Here is a 19,095-nt window from a genome sequence, read left to right on the forward strand (position 1 = left end):
TGTAAAATTTGCCTAATATCAAAGTGACATAGAGGAAAACAATACTGAGTAACTATTTTGGTCCTCTGCTTGAATTAGTACGTTACGGGTCTTTATGAAATCGGAAAACGCGAACACCTTATCTGCTAGTACTTAAGCAGTTTGGAGCTGCATGTCCACTCATGTTGGATTAAAAAATGTAGTACAGAATGGCTCTGTAGATTCGTAGGTATGATTATATACTGTTATGTAAACTAAGCTGATTGCTGCTAGTCTTAATCGCCAACGTAAAGTACCCTGTTAAACCACACTGTACGCTAAAAACCAGTCAAAATAATAATTTACTTCACATTAATTCCTAGATTTAATATTATATAACAAGATTTATATTAGAAATTATATTTTATATATTAAAACAACCGCTATACGTGTTTTCTAGCTTTGTATCGCTCACAAGAACTAAATGAACACATGCCGACCATGCATTTGTATAGGCGATTCACGCTCTGTGGGCTCCGTAATGGCGGACACGAGCGCCGTTTCCTAACTTGGTCTATACTAACTTTGGGTTGGGCTGCCAACTTGGGCAGTGGGCACATTCCTCCCGATTGTTATATTATAAAACGTCATAATTAATAGTTCCGTTGCGATAGGACACGTGACCTAACAATTGAATGAAAAATTGTTCCAATTCCAAGCGAAGGAATGTTATATTGAATGCAACGCGTGTGTGTGCGTCTTAGCACTTTCTGGCTGCGTGCGTGTCTGCGGTAAAGGTGGCTTAGGGGTTGCAAAACCCTGTGGTTGCAAAACCGTGGTTGCAGCAATTTATATTATTTCATTATAAAAAAGTTTAAGAGTTTTTGGCTTTTTATTTAAAATGTGATAAGAAAACATTGGGCGCTCGTGTAATTCGACACCGGCTGTAATTCGATACGGGCAAATTCGCTGACGTTGCGATTCGTTACTTGCGAGAGAGCAAATTCACAACGAACGAAAAACAATTAAGGAGAAAGCTACGCTGACTAGTCTCGTTATCTCTTAGTAGCTTCACTTTTTTCATTTTTAATATTTTTCGCTCTCGCCTGCAACATTATAGCATAAAGCTCGGCGCTCGGCCCAGTTTTCAGCCGAGCGCCGAGCGTCAATAAAGGAGACGCTCGGGCACGAGCTTTTGAGTTCGGGCTCGGCTCGGCACATCCCTATAAAGCGGCACCAATTACCATCATTTAAATTGCCAAAGTGATTAATTTTCTGTTGTTTCATGTTGTACGTCAAGGCACCAGTTTGTTTAGTCGTAACAGCATTAGTTATAATGGTATAGCGTTTACTTCAGGTTGTGAGGTATCAGTTTACTGCATTTTCGCATTCGAAATTATATACCTTTTAATAAGACATCTTTTTATGGGCATACCATTGCGGCATTGCCTCTATAGGTGTTTACTGTTTACCACTAAATTTGTTCTGAAATATATATCTTGAAAAAAGGTATGAATAAATGGGTGCTAAATAATTATAAACATTCACCTCTGGCACTTCATGGTCCCCAAGAATAAAAGTGACGGAATGCATTTCCTCCAAAATTGTTCCATCAGAAGATCGAGTTTCTAAATCCAAAGTCACCTCTTGACCTCTTTCTGGTCTTGTGTCACGCCCTTGACCCTTTGTGACTGTCTTTTTCTTTAGCAGACCATTACCTAAAAATTAAAACGAATAGATGTATATATATATATCGTGATATTATCAAGACTGTATCAGCCAGACCCAACATTTTCAGTTTTCAAAAAACTTCTTCCCAGAATGCCATTTTTTTCCAATAGCGATCAAAAAAAGTCTTAATTTTAGATATAATATTTATATATAATGTGTTTTTTTTTATCGAAAAAGCACAAACCAGATAAACTAATACACACATTAGCCTACCTAGAACGTCCAACCATTCTTCTTCCTTTTCATCATTTTTTGAAGTATTATCCAATGACTCCTCATCTAGTTTTGAGTCAGCAGATTCTTCTTGTTTTGTGACCGTAGATTCTTGTTGTTTTGTGTCTGTAGATTCATCTTGTTTTTCGTCCGCAGAATCATCTTGTACTTCCTCTGCAGATTCTATCTGTTTCGTTTCAGCAGACACTTCTTGCTTTTCGCCTAAAGATGTTTCTTGTTTCGTGTCTGCACATTCTTCTTGTGTAGTTTCTGTAGATTTTTGGGATGGTATATCAAAAGAAACGCGAATATTACTTTTCACAGCAGTATCGGCATTTGCAGCCTGTTTTTCATTGCACAGAACATTTTCTTCATCTTTATTTGAGTTTGTTTCTCCAATATTAGAATTTCTTTTTTCATCTTCCATAAAAGCTTCTTTTGGTGACTGTTCTTTACTTGGCACTTCAGAAGTTTGTATTTCATTTTTATTCCTGGGAAGTACACTGATTGAATTTGAATTCGATTGATTTAATTCCTCTTCGTCATTGCCACCATTCACATTTTCTTCTAATTGATGTTCTACAATTTCGTCTTGATGATTTTCAGCATTAACAATAATCTCACTGTCATGACATGATTCATTTACATCGTCCAATGAAACCGCTTTCTCATCTGGCAATGAACCGGCTAAAGAAAAGTCTCCACCACTCAGCAGACTCATAGATGCAGAGTCAATCACATCATTAACAATGTCGTTAGCTCGCTTTTCTACTTCTGCGTCAGAGTCACTCTCGGTGACATCTTCTAGGCCATTTGCATATTCAGTATCATATTTATCGACTTTTAAACCACACCCATTAATATTGTATTGCAGAGTAGTTGCCCTTTCTTCTTTTAAATCCATGGTGCTTTTATGTGCCTTGGATAAATTACAGTTGATCTTTAAATTATGCACTGTGTTTGCAAGCAATCTTTGGTAATTCAACAACAACAGCTGACAGGTCGCACATTTACTGAGTCTTGGTCTGTAATAAATTACGCTAGGTGGCGTCAGAAGTTTACAAAGTAAATACGCGAGTGCAGTGCAAAGGTTAAAATGCACTGACAATTTGAAAGATAGGGTTGATCTTTACACTTTATGACATATTATTACAACATCTACCGTTTTGCAATTATCCGGTCTCTTCCTAGAGAACAGGCGAGAGCGGCTGTGTTATGTGGGGTTTTATATACCTAACGCAAAGTGCCCCCTGACGCGAAGCGCAGGCTGTTCGTTTCGAATAATGCTATTGCAATTCGGCTAAACTCACACTGTGTTTACCACAGTGGCAATGTGATATACCTGTATCACGGCATACCAGAGATGTGGTAGACCGTGCCTGTATGGATGCGTCGACGTCGTTTTGCAGAGACTGCAACCTAGGCTAGCAAGTGAAAAGATCTAGTGGTACCGAATAAATTGCTTTTTGACGAAATGTAACGACAAATGAGTAAATGGTAATTGCAAAGCAGCGATAACGAGCGTACAATAACGTCAGAATTATCATGTTTTTTTCTGCTGTTCTACAGTTATAAAATATCGTCACGTCGTCACTCATGTTGCCATGTACAAAACATTTGATTATTTTTATGCAGAATATACCACGTAACAAATATGGTGTTAAAACTCTATTTAGACTACATGTCACAGCCATGTAGAGCATTGGACATGTTTATGAAGATGTCAAAAATTCCTTTTGTGGTTCACCCTGTTGCACTTAGAAAAGGTGACTATTTGGGGATGATAAAATACATTTATAATATATATATATAGGGTATATATAGAGTCTTATAGACCCAAGTTCATCACATTTAAGTTAAAACTGATTATTTGTAACTTTACAGGAGAACATCGGCAAGATTGGTTTAAAAAGATAACTCCATTGCGAAAAGTACCTGTGTTACAAGATGACAATTTCTACCTCACTGAAAGGTTAGCATTGGTATTATTGGATATGTTTAAAAATGCTATAAAATTGTATTGATATTCTATAATAGGTTACACTAGAGTTACATAAAACAATACCACAGATTGTTTATGTATCTGTGGTTCCACTAATTTAAAAGTTATAAAAATAGTCTGTTGAAGCATAACAATGCTCCCATTGAACGTTCTGGGCACTAGGCAAAAAACCTAATACAAATTTTTTACAATAATATTTCAGCCAATTCAGCTGTTCTAGGTAAAAAAAAACAACAAACATTGAGTTGCATACTATCTAAAACTTTAAAACATGTAATAAAAACTTCCCAAGAGTTACAAACCACACTGAGAAAAATAATTGACATTTTTTTACTCAAATTGCATAACCAATAAGGACATAAATAATGTCTTGGTTTTTAGTAATCAAAGAGTCTAAAATAATATATATATTTAATACCATATTAATTTTTGTTGTTACAGTATTGCCATGGTGAGGTATTTGGCTGGTAGCTATCCAACTGAAGCTTTGTATCCAAAGAATCTAAAATTGAGAGCAAAGATTGATGAATATTTGGAATGGCAGCATGTGAACACAAGGTTTATAAACTGTTTGTTATTTTCAATTTTTAAGACTTACCGATTGTACAACTTGGTTGGCCTGTTATTTATGGCTGCCAATCTGGAAAACTCATTTAGTGACCAGTCTGACCACTAAGAGGAGCAATTACAGTTAATGAAAACCATGCCTCCTTGGGTCCAATAACGATAGCAGCAAGTTAATATTTCTTGTTACTATAAGAGCACTTTAACTACTGCATTGCAATTTGCAAACTATGGTGTTCCACAGTTTTGTATTTCTGCATTGCTACCTAATAAAACCTATATGATGTTCCTATATAAGCACTCTAACTACTGCATGGTTACTAATATGAGCACTCTAACTAATGCATTGCTACCTGTATGATGGTGTCTCTCACTCCAAGTATGTTTTTATTCCCAGTAGAAGAAATTTCTTACTCCTATGTTGGATTATATTTTTTGGCTGGCAATAATACAGTGCATGTTCTGTCTTATTTTGTGTTGCTTTTCCCAATATAAATCTATGATTCTTTGCTTCTAGAATTTTGTCATCCAAAGTTTTTCTCATTGAAAATCTAAAAATCCCATTGGAACCATTAGAAACCGCTGTAGAAAATATGGAAAAAATGCTTTATCAACTGGAAACTATGTTCCTTAAAGACAAAGACTTTATTGCCGGTATGAAACTATAAATAGCAACATTTCAAGATAAATTAAAACTGCTAAACAGTTCAAAAACCATGCCCTGATACTAATAGTGTAAGATTTAAATATTTTTTTTTAAATATTAAAGATTTAAATATTTCGTCAATTACTAGCATCATCAGCCTTTTATTTAAATAAAATCTTTGTACCTGTTTAAATATGCTTATAACTTATAAATATACGATTTATTTTATGTTTATATAGTTTTGAGGATTTTTAAAAAAGAAATATATCTATTTATTAGTTACGTTTATCTGATCCAAAGTATAATTTTTTATAAAGTTATAGTCATTTCCTTGCATTTCTCATAGGTGATCAATTGACAGTCGCTGACATATTTGCAATATGTGAACTAATGCAACCAACTATGAGTGGTAGAGACATCTTTGAAGGCCACCCGAAGTTGCGCGAATGGTTCCAGCGTGCCAAAGCTGCCACCCAGCCCCATTTTAATGAGGCACATGCAGTGTTCAATGCCAGTGCAGCCAGAGTACAGAATAAACTTTAAATATTGTTGCTATTTAAGTACTGGTATATTACTTTTTAATTGTTACGTGCTTCCAATTTGTCCAACACAAATGCTTTAGTTCAATGTGTTGTTCATTTTTTGTAATCTTGTCAATGAAAATAAACACATATGCAATTCTTTTTTACTTAACTGCTACAATTTTTCGCAAATAAAATTACTTATGCCATATTTATATGTTTTATAATATTATAAACCGGAGTACTGCAAGCAGGCATTAAAAATGGAATGAATAAATGAATGAATACAGCATGTATAATTTGAGCATATTATAACTTTCATAACATAGCATGACCTTGTCTGTTAAAACCTCTAAAATAGAAAACGTTACATTGACACCAGCACCTGTATTGTATTTGATGGCCAACCTTAGATGCATTGTCAGTTGCATTTTTGAACTTGCATGTTGATACATTCTATAAAGTAAGTTATATTCAAACTTTCATTCATAGTTAAGAAATTATTGAAACATAAGTATTAGTGTACGCTACCATCTGCGATTTGTTTCCTGACAATTTAGCGACTGCTCCCAAAGTATTATTTGCTTCAAAACAACATAACAGAGTTCGAGGAACCATTCAGGCAGTTCTTCGCATTATCCAACCGGAAAAGATTATTAGAATCTTGGTGTTTGCCAGCAGTTAGGAATAAACGTTCAGGCAACTGTTCATTTGAAGTCAGATCAACCAAGATGAACCGCTTGGCGTTGTTGCTTCTACTGCTGCTTGTCTCTCAGATACTTCTAGAAACCGAGGCGGGATGGCTCTTTCGTCGTCGTAGGCGTCGTCGCCGCCACTGGCATCATCATCACCACTATCACTATCATCATCACCGCCGTCGTCGTCGTCGTCGCCGCCGCTGGAATCAAACCGCGTAAGTTTTAAGATGTTCCGGCTATCTGATGCGGTAATCGTCTTATACAATTCTTTACCTTGTATTGGTACTTGTGTTTTAGAATAAAAAGGTTATAAAACGTATATATAGTAGGGTGGAGGAAGACGGGACACCTTTAGCACACAATATCCAAATATCCTGATCGTGTTTTAAACAATAACAGCGGTCTATGGGAGTCGTGAGGATACGGTTTATAATTATTTGAATGTTCCTTGTTTACTACCAAATCCGACGAGAAAATGGAGTAAAAATGTGACCCATCTTCCCCCACCCTACTATATAGTAGGGTGGGGAAAGATGGGACATCTTTTCATTCTATTTTCTTGTCCCAATTGGTAGTAAACAAAAAAACATTCAAAGAATTATACACCGTATCGTCACGACTAACATAAACTGTTGTTAATTTTAAAAACTTGATCAGAATATTTGAATATTATGTGCTAAAAGTGTCCCATCTTACCCCACAGTACTATATCACATACTATCGAGTTATAACTTAAAACTATTAAAATTATTGATTTTAGTTACTCAGCTTTTCTACATTTTTATGCAGACAAGATGAGTCAGTGGGTGAGAGTACAGAACAGGAGAAGCAACTGCTGGACAAACTCGAGTAATCTTCGAATTCTGTGTTGCACCAATGTTCGTGAACAAATATTTAGAAATAAACCATCAAGAATTTAGAACTGTCGGTGTTTTGAGTATTTGGTTCGAAAGGTTCCAGTTTGAACTTCGGCGTTCACGTATACACTCGCGAAACAATTGCGGAAACCGTAGTGGAGCCTGTGCGCAACTACCCGAGGTTATTGGTGCATTAATTACCGTGTCTCTTGCCGCATTCCTGACACGAGATCACGTAGCCAAATATAATATAGCCACCTGACGCACATGATTCTTGTATATTCTTCGTGAAGAAAATCAACAACATGATAAACGTAATCACGACAGTTTTTTTGCAATAAGATGCTCTTTTTTCGACCCACGAAGGGTGACGGATCAACTTTTTCAACAATTAAATCGCTTTTTGATTTTCTTCGTTTCCAGAACATTTTATTTCCCACACGGTTTTTTCACTAATTACCACTAATGGTTTTCTTACATGGTGATTTCAGCGCAGCTGGGTTCGCAATATGTAATGCTTGAATGTTTATATTGTACTAAATATGGCATGTTCTGTGACCTAAATTCTTCTATTGTATATGAAGTATTTTAGAAGTCCTTACATCTTTTTGGAACTTTGCAACACTTTATTCTTATTCGGCAGCGACACCGAGTGCTGGGTTTTTACATTTAATTTAAACACAAGATGACGTTGCATCTTTATTTCCTAGGCACGTTTTCCTTCTCCAGACCAGATTGTACTAACTTTTTCAACAATTGAAACGCTTTTTGTTTGTCTTCGTCTTCAGAAGACTTCATTTGACATATAATGGGTGTATTTTCTCCCATTTGTTGTCATCAAAGTAACTAACACTAATGGTTTCCTTGGTGATTTCAGCACAGCTGACGAACTGAGGGAACCACTAACTCCAAAGTCAATGCTGTACTTTGGTTTACCATCAATGATTCGATTAGGCCAGTATGTTCAATGACGCTTTGCTTCTGGGCGCATGCGAGAGCCAGCACTTTCTTGCAGTTGTTTTTGTGCATTTCTAATTCGTCATTTCTTCCCTTATACACCTCTTAAGATGTCCTCCCATGTCATTTTCGGATTTCATATTGTAATAAAGTAACTTATTATATTGGGGTTTAACAATCTAAAACGATGGATACCTACGAACATATATAATAACGACATAATACATCTAAAGTAAACGCTATACAACGTAACTATACTGCAGTACCAACCAAACTAACTTATGCGCCTGAGCGCACAACACGACACAACAAAAGCGTTAATTACTCGGCGCGGGCAACAGAAATAAAAGCGCCGGAAGGTTACCGAGGGAAGACGAGGTAGCAAGTGAACTACTACCACACATATATTTTGCCTGTCATTTTTCGGTTTTTTAATTCCTTGAACGTTCTTTGTTTACTACCAAATGGAAAAATAAAATGTCCCATCTTACTCCGCTATACTATATACTGGTGTGGTTTCAACCTTAAATGTGTGTGGGGTTTAGAAACTTGGATGTGCTTTGCGGATGTGGCAAATACCCACAGCAACTGTTCAACGATAAAAGAAGGCCATCCACTAAACTAAAGTGTCAGGCATATAAATGACAGCATTCTCACTTTAGTCACTATCTGAAAAATAGTTTAGAAATACCTATAAATTGATTACTTCATTATCTTCTCTACTTAAAAAATTGGAAAGTCATGACAAAAAAGCGCAATTGGTACCCGTTGCTAAATATGTGACTCCATGACATATGTATTAGTGAAATAGTTGTATTAGTAAAACATCCGTGATTTAATGATTTTATCATGATTTTCGCTCCTCTGCACGAAATACAACAATCAACCACATACAAGCCTCAGACGCCCGTGGATGTTTTTACCACAATATTAAAGGCCCAACACATACGAACTGAACTGATTTACATTTCCGCCAACATAAATCGAACTAACACAAAGCGAAGTGATGTTAAATGCTGAAAAATTATTATGAATCGCATTGGCATTGCTGAGGTCTTTGGTTCGAGTCTCGCTGCTGGTTCATCTGACACGAGTCGTCGCAACCTTGTGCGTGCTCAAGCAGACACGATCTGAACGTCCCGTAAGGGTAAAGTCTGCCGTCCGATTCTCCTGGTGTTTTAAGCCACAAATTCGCATCGTTTCCTGCGAATTTAGGTTTCGTTGCGCAACGTCGTAGCCGAGATCGAAAAGATCGTAACATCTCAGATGCTTCGGCAACGGTTCTTACTCGGAACCGATTCGAATTCGAGTTTGTCGCAGTTGGAGATGAAGTTTGTTGGAAGTTGTTGTTATTTCTGTCAACTTGTTGTTGCTGGGCGTATCGTTTGGTCCTTAGTGTCGCTGTCTTTGATCCCCAACCCCAAGACGGTATTTGCCCCTGTTTAAAATTAACATAAAGATATAGATATATATGGTACTAAAATCGTTTTAAAAACAGCCCAGTACCTACAGTAATCTATAGCATAGGGTGGGGAAAGATGGGACACCACATATTATCCAAATATCCTGATCATGTTTTAAACAATTAACAACGATCTATAATAGAGTCGTCAGCATGCGATTTTATAATAATTTAATTTTCCTTGTTTACTTCTAAACTGGACGAGATAATGGAATAATAAGTGTCCCGTCTTACCCCACAGAACTATATATGGTGATGATTTATACCTTTCGCACATGCGGTGGATCAAACAAACATCTTTCCATCTCAAGAATTGACTTGGTTGAAAATTCTCCTCGATTACGACTTGTGTCCACTACGAAGTTAAGACCCGTACGACAGTGCAGTCGACTCGCAATTAAATTATTGTAAGTTTGGTTGATGAAATGCATTGTGTTAATCGAGAAGCCTATAGTATGGAAGTTTAAAATTAGTTTAAATAATTTGGTGACGCTATATAACATTTAGTAGTGTAGGACACCTTTTCATTATATTTTCTCGTCCCATTTGGTAGTAAACAAAAAACATTCAAAGAATTATAAACCGTATCCTTACGACTTACATAGACCGTTGTTAATTGTTTGAAACAGGATCAGAATATTTGAATGTTATGTGCTAAAGGTGTCCCGTCTCCCCCACCATATTATAAAATATATAATAGGATAAAACTGTAATAAAACAGTATATACCAGCTGCATAATGTCGTATGTATTAAAAACTCCAATAAAGTAACTGGTGATTTAATGTGAAACGAAATGAATAAGTACAGCCTTCAGCTGCTGTTTTCAGATTTATTATAACCCACACCGAAATACGCAATTCGCAGGTAACCGATATTTAAGGCCTTATAAAGTGCCGCCTTGCCTAATTTCTTTTGCATGCACTTTCACGAGTGCAAATAGCTAAAGGCAATTCGTAAGCTCAAAGCCAAAATAAATCACTCGAGAGTTTATCATAACCTTTCATTACTAAGCTCTAAGGACCGTGTAGTTCGCAAAGCTTAATATGAGATTATGACTGGATACGAACAAATTCACCTGCGCGGAATGTTGCTTGATGAAAAACATTGCTGTATCACTGTACAGTACTATACCCATTTAGATTTATGAACCAGACACGATGTTCTTTTTGCCACACTAAGTTCTGGCGTTCAGGACTTGTATATGTTATGTGTTTATATTCTGATATCTATCTACAACGCTTGCCAATGCTACTATTTACCTCATTTCGACCAGTGACCTATATATTCGTGTTAAATGACGTATGCTAAAGAGCTGCCTCTGCGAATATTATTATAAAGCCATAAAGCTATGGTTTAGGGGCAGGTAAACTAAAAAAATATAAGACAAGAACTTATTAAACTGATTAAAACTGGGGAATTTTAACAGGTTATTATTAAGAGAAAACAACTAAAATACAACATTGATTTAAAAACGCCAATATAGCAAATTACGAAAGCTGTGTTGGAGCTTTGATGGTGTAATAGTCGTATAGTAGAGTGGGGGGATATGGGACACCCTTTCATATTATTTTCTCAACCCATTTGGTAATAAATTTAAAACACGATCAGGACGTTTGGATAATATGTGTTAAATGTGTCCCATCTTCCCCCCACTCTACATTATATATATATACATATGATCATTTGCATTTAGTTTCAACAGTATCGGTATAATTTTAGTACACGTCGTTAAGCTGACGTTTTACGTTTAAATTGCGTAATTACCACTGCGCTGTTTATTCTGACGTCATTGAGGGATGAGAATAATATGTCATAATCTTCTATTGTGACGTTGTCCACTTGTCATTAGCGGCAGCATTTATTGTACAGTGGAACGAATTTCACACGATTATGGTAACTGGTTTTGAATTATTATGTTGGTGACAATACGGTTCAAAAGTGTAAACGATACTAAACCAAACATGGCCTGTTATATGTCCCATAACATGCGTATGGTACTTGCAATACACATACGCCTGAAATTTAGCCTAAATTACTTACCAAGTTGATCAGCCATTACTGGCCACCATTAATATTGGTGTACATAGAATATTATGTTTGTTTGAGTATATAAATGATAAACACTGTAAGAATTAAACTATAAAGATGATCAGGATATTCCGAATCCACCTTTTGAACTATTTAAATATAAATAAAACAGACAAAAACGTTTGTCTATAGATTAACACTTGTGCAATACAATGCTATAAACGCCTACCAAGCGAGTCATCGGCAATAACTTAATCAGCAGACTTGAGCGTGAAAGGTCGAACATCGCAATCTATGAGTATATGATGGTGCTGTGCGCGATTTTGCGATACCATAATAGTCTGCTTACTATATACACCTTTTCAATACACGTTTTCATACCCTTTGGTGGTAAAAAAACAGCCAAAGAATTAAAAACTATATATCTCCACGACTCCATTAGACTGTTGTTTTTTTGTTCAAAATACGTCAGCATATTTGGATATTATTTGCCAAAAGTGTACCATCCTACCCCAAAGTGCTATACATGTTTATAATGGTTAGATATGTAACACTAATTTACAAAAAAAATTAAAACTAGCATATAACATTTTACCGCGCAGTCCTGGAAGTCTAAGTAAAGTTGTCGCCATTTGGTCGAGATTTGCAGTGCTGCTACCAAGGTACCCAGCGTTACCAGCATCCACATAAACCCAAGCCTTGTTCATTCTCCTGAAATATTGATGACGTCATACTTAAGTTCTGCGTATGCGCCGCGTTTTACAGTTTAAAAATGTCACGAATATAAAATGGCGGTCACTCATAGGTGTTTTATTAAAACTGTCCAAAATACAATAGTTATGTACAATAAAATATATTGTAAATCATATATATTTACTTACACAATGACTTTTCGAGCGCGTTTTAGAAATTCTTCTTCATATTGTGCGTTCCTCCATCTATATTGTTGGTTTACCGAATCGAAAGCATACATTAAAAGATCGGGTTCCAAAACTACAACGGCGGGGATTGGAGCGAGGACTCGCAGGTAAGAATTCAACTTTTCGTCGTACTCTGTCCAGGTAGAAATCGGCGATGTAGGCTTGTAATAATCCCAGTTCGAAATACCATTGTTCAACTGAAGACCTTCAGTAGGCCGAATTCGAATTACAACTGTCGGTATTTTGCCCCCACATGCCTCCAAACGAATCCCACGTAGAGCTGTCGCGTCTTTTGTTTCATCGCCGGTCAACCAGTGGGCATTTCTCGTAATTATTTCGCTGCTCCTTTCAAGCATGGTGGTTCTTGTAGCGAGGCTACTGCGACCAAGTACACCAGTAAACCTGACCGAAGTCCCCGCTGGGTTTCGTAACCAGTTCTCGCACTCTTCCCTGCTCCCACTAAAGTTATCAGGAGCAGGAGTTGTAGCTACCTCCTCATTTTCTACTTTTGTATTTTTGTTCATAACCCAGATAACGATTCCAACCCCCCCACCTAACGCCGCCAGCACGATGAGGAGTAAGAAAAAGAAGCAGCACTTCGACATCGCCATTTTGGTTCCTTGATCGAATTTTTAAACACCCAACACCACTCCACTAACAAACTAGCAACGCCTGTCAAAAAAGTTAGTATAACAAAAACATAAAAAAATAGTTTATATAGTAGGGTGGGGAAAGATGGGATACCTTTAGCACACAATATCCAAATATCCGGATCGAGTTTTAAACAATTACCAGCGGTCTATAGGAATCGTGACGATCCAGTTTTATAATTCCCTGAATTTTCTTTGTTTACTATAAAAAGGACAAAAAAAGAATGAACAGGCGTGCCATCTCCCCCCCATCCTACTATATATTGACATATAAATACACATAATGTACGCATAGCATATACTGAAACTTTCCTCTGTTAAAAGGTTTCCAGTAAAACCCCAATCAGCAAAGTTCATCATCTTGATTAAAATCACATAGCCTGGAGAAACCCTAGCAAACATGACTCAATCCACATTGAGGTCTTCGCTGTCTTATGGTTGTCTGTGTAGTCCTACAATCATTACCGCGGGCAAATTGCGAGACAATCGCGACGGCGCAGATTGATGATACATTTATTAGCTGTTAGTAGTCATGCACGTGTTTTAACGCCTGCCAGGTACAGCACCCCGCAATGATAATTGCAGTAATGACCATTTAAATGCCAGCCGCGCTGTTCCCCATTAAACTCGTACCTTCCGAAATGCAGTAAAACAGTTGACGCACTTCCTGCTTTGCATACCTGGCGGCGACATTTTCGTTTTGAATTGGCGGATATAAACAACTAATGTCACCGCCCCTAGAAACTTGTACGTAAACAAACATACACTTGTATACGCGTTACTATCGTGTACGACGCATGTTCAACTTTCACGGTGACGCTAAGCTTATAATTGGTTTAGCACGAATGCATGAACAAGCAATTAAACAACAACACCAACGACTCATTGCCCAAGGCGGGAAACGCTAAAAAGCAACGTGATTGCAATTTCGACGATTTTTAGGCATAAAACATAAAACAGAGACACAAAGCTTCTTTTTCTTATATATTCCCAAAATCAATATTTTTTCATTATAATTCATAGGAAAATGTTTTAGAAATTTTATAGCCTCAGCATGTTCGTAAAAAGAGTTACTACTAAATTTAATTACTCGGTACGCAAATATACGAAATATACACTTGGTAAATCTATTTATATATAGTAAGGTGCAGGGAGATGGGCACATTTTCGTTCTATTTTCCATCCCCGGTGGTATATTAGCAAAGAACAAACAAAAAAATTATAAAACCGTATCCCTACGACTCCTTATAGACCGCTGTCAATTGTCTAAAACACAATCAGGATATTTTGACATTATGTGAAAATGATGTCCCGTCTTTCCCTATCCTAGTATATATTATACATATACATATATGATATATGATATCGCTGTTAAACCGCATTCAAAGTTATCTATATATTGGTGAATATATACACGAAACCACTTTAAAGATCATACAATCCTCCAAAATATGTGTTTACAATAAGTCAAACCTAGAGCTATACTTGAACTGCTATTTCAAATACCCTTGAACATAGGAAACTAGGTTAATTAATTAGGTATCCTCTGTCGATTGTGTAAGTGTTCGTCAGCTTATCTATTTCATCATCGTGCCCTGAGGGTGTAGCTCTTCTTTATACTTGGAACGAAGCAAACCAAACTATTTTAATTCGGAAATCGTATAAATTGTTCGACGTTATGTAAAGGTATAATTATCGCCATTCGTCGTCCCGTTTTCTTTGAACGCACATCTAACCATTAGATTTATAATGTACGGTACTCTGTGGGGTAATATGGGACAGCTTTGGCACATATTATCCAAATATCCTGGTCGTGTTTTAAACAATTAAAAATGGTCTACAGGAATCGTGAGGATACGGTTTTATAATTGTTTGAATGTTCTTTGTTTACTACCAAATAGGACGATAAAATATAGAATGAAAATGTCTCCTATCTCCCCTCCACCCTACTATATATGAATATAGATTGCTGGATTTAAATATATTAGCCATTTTCGGTAGGAATTGGCACAGTCCTGGGACGTATGAAAGGATATAGCGTTAGCACCTACAACCCATAATTCCTAATCGTAATTTGAACTATTAACCACTCAATTTTTGAGTCGCGGGGCCACAATTACATAATTCTGTAAATAGTCTATGTTTACTAGCAAATGGGATGTCCCACACCTAACTATGCACTGGATTTGCTAAAATGCTTTCGTTATTTTGCAAGTATGGTAAAGGTTAATGTATTGTATGTCACATATAAGGTCATCTGTAATAACAAGTATATTTTCAAAGTTTTCACACCCCTATTATTTCCAATTATTCAATTAATTAACTAAATGTTAATAGCCCACAGTTGCGAAACTAGCAAATATACCAAGTAATTGGTTGCTATTCAATTTATCACGCTCAAGTAGAAACATACGCGTCATAGGAAAGCGACATAACTGCGTTGTATAGCAACCAACTAATTTGTAGCCATGCAAATTGTAAAAATAGTTCCGACGACCCAGACAACCTTATAGCACGAGATTCTGTTGTATTGTGTTAATGAACAATTGTTTAACTTTGAATAGGCAGTTATTCGTTATATATAGGCTACGAAATTATTTCATTATTTAACACGATGTAATTCGAACCCATGATCACTTTTAGACTTGTACTTGACAGACAAGCAGGTTCTTGTATAGGCTAGTAGAAAAAAACGCTTAAGTCAAAACTAGTTTTTACAGGTCTTAGTGATTTTTGTCAATTTTAAATTTTACAAAGTTAGAAAATGTTTTCTCGAGGCATTCTCTTTGCCTCAGTGTTGCTACTATGTGGGTCTGTAAATGCCAACAGCGCCAAGTTCGCACAGTTGGGTAAGTTTTAAAATCGGCTAGGGCAATTTAGTAGAAAATTTGATAAGCAAAAATTAAACTTCTAATAGTGTGTTGTCTAATTACTTCACGACACAAAGCAGTTTGCTATCAAATGGGACGAGAAAACAGAATGAAAAGGTGTCCCATATTCCCCTATACTCTACTATAAATGATTCAGATTAAGTATTTTACTCTGCTACTAAGCATATTGTAACCTGTAAAGATTCTTTTAGAGCTCAGCTGGCATAAAAAAACACGTGTATTTACATATATGACATTCCTTATAATACTTGCCGTATGGCGACGAAACGTCGAAAATACGTTTTTTTACCATGGGACGCTATAAAAGATTGATTATGTGTTTTACCTCTGCGAGTTTTTCTTTAAAAGTTGAAAAAATTAGTAAAGTGTTGTTTGTTAGTGCAACTAATGGGAAATAACTTTATAACAGGAAAGATTTACGGCTTTTCGTCGGCTCGATCAATTTACCAAAAATGGCTCGGATCGGATTTGAGCGCCATTGAGACCGCTTCTGAAGCAAAAAGTAATTTGCATGTCGATTGTTTTATTTCAATTTATTTTTTTAGAGTCTACAGCCTTATGTTGTAGTCTATATACGACTGACCAATACAGGCGAACTATAGTTAAATGATATCACATGCAAAAAATAACTGCCTCTATAATGCCTGCAATAAGAGTATAGTTTTGTGCGGTAAGACTATCAGCAACCTATACCCCAGAGCTCTTTAAGTGTCGTGGAACTGCACTTATATAATTATTTAAATATTCTTTGTGTACAACCAAATTAAACGAGAAAAAAAGGTTGGAAGCATGTCTTAAACCCCAACCTAAAATGGATACCGTATGTTAGCAAATGACATTCCATATTTCCAAATCGTGTTTTATTAAAAATGTTTTTTAGGGTCGTGAGGATATGGTTACATAATTCAATGACTCTTTGTTTACTACTAAATAGGACAACAAAAAACATTAAAAACGTTTACCATCCTACCTCAACTTACTGTATAGCAATTTGTTGTTGTTGATTTTATTATCGTCTTTTACAGAACTGTGTGTTCCCTTTTGCAATACGACTACTGGTGCTGAACAGATCCCGAAAATTCTTGCATATGCACAAGCGAACTTCGGTTCAGATTGTAAGTTGAATAATATTTACTCTTTTAAATAAAGCCAGTAATCTTATACACAAACTGCCAAAATTATATCTAAATATATTCAGCGCTGCATTTCTTAGACCAGTAAAGCTTCCGGAAGTTAGTTTAGTTTGTGCGAACCCGTGCGAAGCCGAGGCACAATAGTTAACGCGCCTGCCTCTGATTCAGAGATTACAAGTTCAAGACTCGTCACTGCGCATTGTGGGCGTGTGTGTGTTTTGTACAAAACAATTAACTGCAATTACTTAAACCCAGTGGTCGCTAATGGTTGTCTAAATTGTTAGCTATACAAAAAAAACACAATCACACACAAAGTTATACACGTGGTGACTTAATTGTAAGCGGGCACGAGGTGTATGAAAACAGAACACCCGCGTTATAACTACTATCTTTTTTCCGCCATGTGAGTAGAAAGCAAGTTGCATTCATACATTCAATTTATTACTATGGGAAGCGCGTAAACTAAAAATAGTTCATATTTTCCACAAGGGCGGTTAATGGTATAAATTTCAGACTCATAGTTTTGTGAAAAAATAAATAAATCAAAATCGAATTCAGCTAAAATGAAATTCTAAAAACAGATTCATGATAATTATTCTGGGTTAAAAAATGTTTATTTTTAACTTTAATTATCTTTTTACTGATAGGTGCTGGGGTTACAGCTGAAGCTGATGGGTTTTCGGTTGTGCAATGTCTCATGAGTACACGAGTTATTGATGCTTATCTATGTAAGTTATATTATAACATTAAAATAGCGTTTTTTTAGGCATTTTCTTTGTGTTTAACTTAACACTAAAGAGTAAAATTATAACTACCTTATAAATAAAGTCAGAATAGTGTACTCGATCATGTTTTAAACCATTAGCAACGGTCTATGAGAGTCGTAAGAACACGGTTTTATAATTCTTTGAATGTTCTTTTTTTACGAGAAAATAAAATGAACAGGTGTTCTATCTCCCCCACCCTATTACTAAATAAATGTTTTCTCTTAAATACCATTTTGCAGCTGAAATCGTACCTGATTCTGCTTCTGCTGCTTCTACTGGTGGAGTCTCGTTAGATTTCAGTTCAATATTCAGTTCATTAACCTCATCTTCATCTGGATCTGCGGACAAAGATCGCGCTGTCACTGCCCTGAAGAGCGTAATTGGTAAATCATTTTAATGTGAATAAACGAATAAATGAATAAATAAATGAATGCCCTGTCATAGCACCATAATAGCATTCATTTCAGTAACGTCCTGTTATAGCATTCATTTATAGCATTCATTAATGAATGCCCGCCCTGTTATAGCCTGGTTATAAATGTTCTTAACTTAGTAAATCTGGCTCTGATCTTTTAAACTCATGCTGTTGGTCGATTCATTGCATCATAACCTAATAGCCTTCAGTGCTATAATACACACAGACCTAATCCGTGTTCTATTTCCTTATCAAAAAAATATATATTTTACCAATTCCTACCCAAATTAAATGGATTTTTGTTTTTTTACCCCAATTATAAAATTGTTCTCTGTTTTAGGCTACCATAAAAATACACGTAAAATTACTGGTTTGTTTTGAGATTTGTAACTGGTAAGCGCTATATAAACTATAACGGATGTTACTTTTTAGATGTCGAATTCGCAATTGATGGAACAGAAACCATGAATTGGGCGATGTCTATCTTCGACATCACTGAAGATCGTATGTTTTAGTAATATGGGGAGGATGGGATACTTTTAGCTTATAATATAGTAGGGTGGGGGAAGATGGGACACCTTTGATTCTATTTAATCGTCGCATTTGATGGTAAAACAAAGAACAGTCAATGAATTATAAAACCGTATTCACACGACTTTCATATAGACCGTTGCTGAATAT

At 36.1% G+C, this 19,095-nt stretch overlaps 4 protein-coding genes and 1 long non-coding RNA gene across 5 annotated transcripts in view; 2 read left to right on the forward strand and 3 right to left on the reverse strand.

The window, feature by feature from the left end:
• Positions 1 to 2,950, reverse strand: part of LOC100179953 (peptidyl-prolyl cis-trans isomerase FKBP8) — an 8,092-nt gene extending 5,142 nt beyond the window's left edge. Inside the window, exons 1-2 of the mRNA XM_002119924.5 lie at positions 1,903 to 2,950; positions 1,507 to 1,676 (exon numbers count right to left, since the gene is read on the reverse strand). Of these exons, the coding sequence (XP_002119960.3) occupies positions 1,507 to 1,676; positions 1,903 to 2,806 (1,074 nt within the window). The 5' untranslated portion in view covers positions 2,807 to 2,950. The remainder of the gene's footprint in view (positions 1 to 1,506; positions 1,677 to 1,902) is intronic.
• Positions 2,951 to 3,509: 559 nt separating this feature from the next.
• On the forward strand, positions 3,510 to 5,844 carry LOC100179151 (glutathione S-transferase theta-1-like). Its single transcript, XM_002119758.4, has 5 exons — positions 3,510 to 3,668; positions 3,787 to 3,874; positions 4,346 to 4,462; positions 4,986 to 5,122; positions 5,461 to 5,844. The coding sequence occupies exons 1-5, from the start codon at positions 3,557 to 3,559 to the stop codon at positions 5,655 to 5,657; spliced, it is 651 nt and encodes a 216-aa protein (XP_002119794.1). The 5' UTR covers positions 3,510 to 3,556; the 3' UTR covers positions 5,658 to 5,844.
• On the reverse strand, positions 5,505 to 6,548 carry LOC113475198. The gene is made up of 2 exons (XR_003396947.1): positions 6,167 to 6,548; positions 5,505 to 6,091 (listed from the first exon to the last, which is right to left on the reverse strand). It is a non-coding gene; the product is annotated as an uncharacterized LOC113475198 (long non-coding RNA).
• A 2,394-nt stretch (positions 6,549 to 8,942) lies between these two features.
• On the reverse strand, positions 8,943 to 13,614 carry LOC100181482. Its single transcript, XM_002119543.4, has 5 exons — positions 13,521 to 13,614; positions 12,520 to 13,230; positions 12,234 to 12,349; positions 9,876 to 10,057; positions 8,943 to 9,585 (listed from the first exon to the last, which is right to left on the reverse strand). The coding sequence occupies exons 2-5, from the start codon at positions 13,167 to 13,169 to the stop codon at positions 9,175 to 9,177; spliced, it is 1,359 nt and encodes a 452-aa protein (XP_002119579.1). The 5' UTR covers positions 13,170 to 13,230; positions 13,521 to 13,614; the 3' UTR covers positions 8,943 to 9,174.
• Positions 13,615 to 15,924: 2,310 nt separating this feature from the next.
• The window catches only part of LOC100184652, a 6,783-nt gene continuing 3,612 nt past the window's right edge, over positions 15,925 to 19,095 (forward strand). The window contains exons 1-6 of the mRNA XM_002119304.5: positions 15,925 to 16,057; positions 16,509 to 16,601; positions 17,125 to 17,214; positions 17,880 to 17,960; positions 18,239 to 18,382; positions 18,847 to 18,918. Of these exons, the coding sequence (XP_002119340.3) occupies positions 15,973 to 16,057; positions 16,509 to 16,601; positions 17,125 to 17,214; positions 17,880 to 17,960; positions 18,239 to 18,382; positions 18,847 to 18,918 (565 nt within the window). The 5' untranslated portion in view covers positions 15,925 to 15,972. The remainder of the gene's footprint in view (positions 16,058 to 16,508; positions 16,602 to 17,124; positions 17,215 to 17,879; positions 17,961 to 18,238; positions 18,383 to 18,846; positions 18,919 to 19,095) is intronic.

The sequence above is a fragment of the Ciona intestinalis genome, unplaced genomic scaffold (genome assembly GCF_000224145.3).
Source record: "Ciona intestinalis unplaced genomic scaffold, KH HT000148.2, whole genome shotgun sequence".
Classification (NCBI taxonomy): Eukaryota; Metazoa; Chordata; class Ascidiacea; order Phlebobranchia; family Cionidae; genus Ciona; species Ciona intestinalis.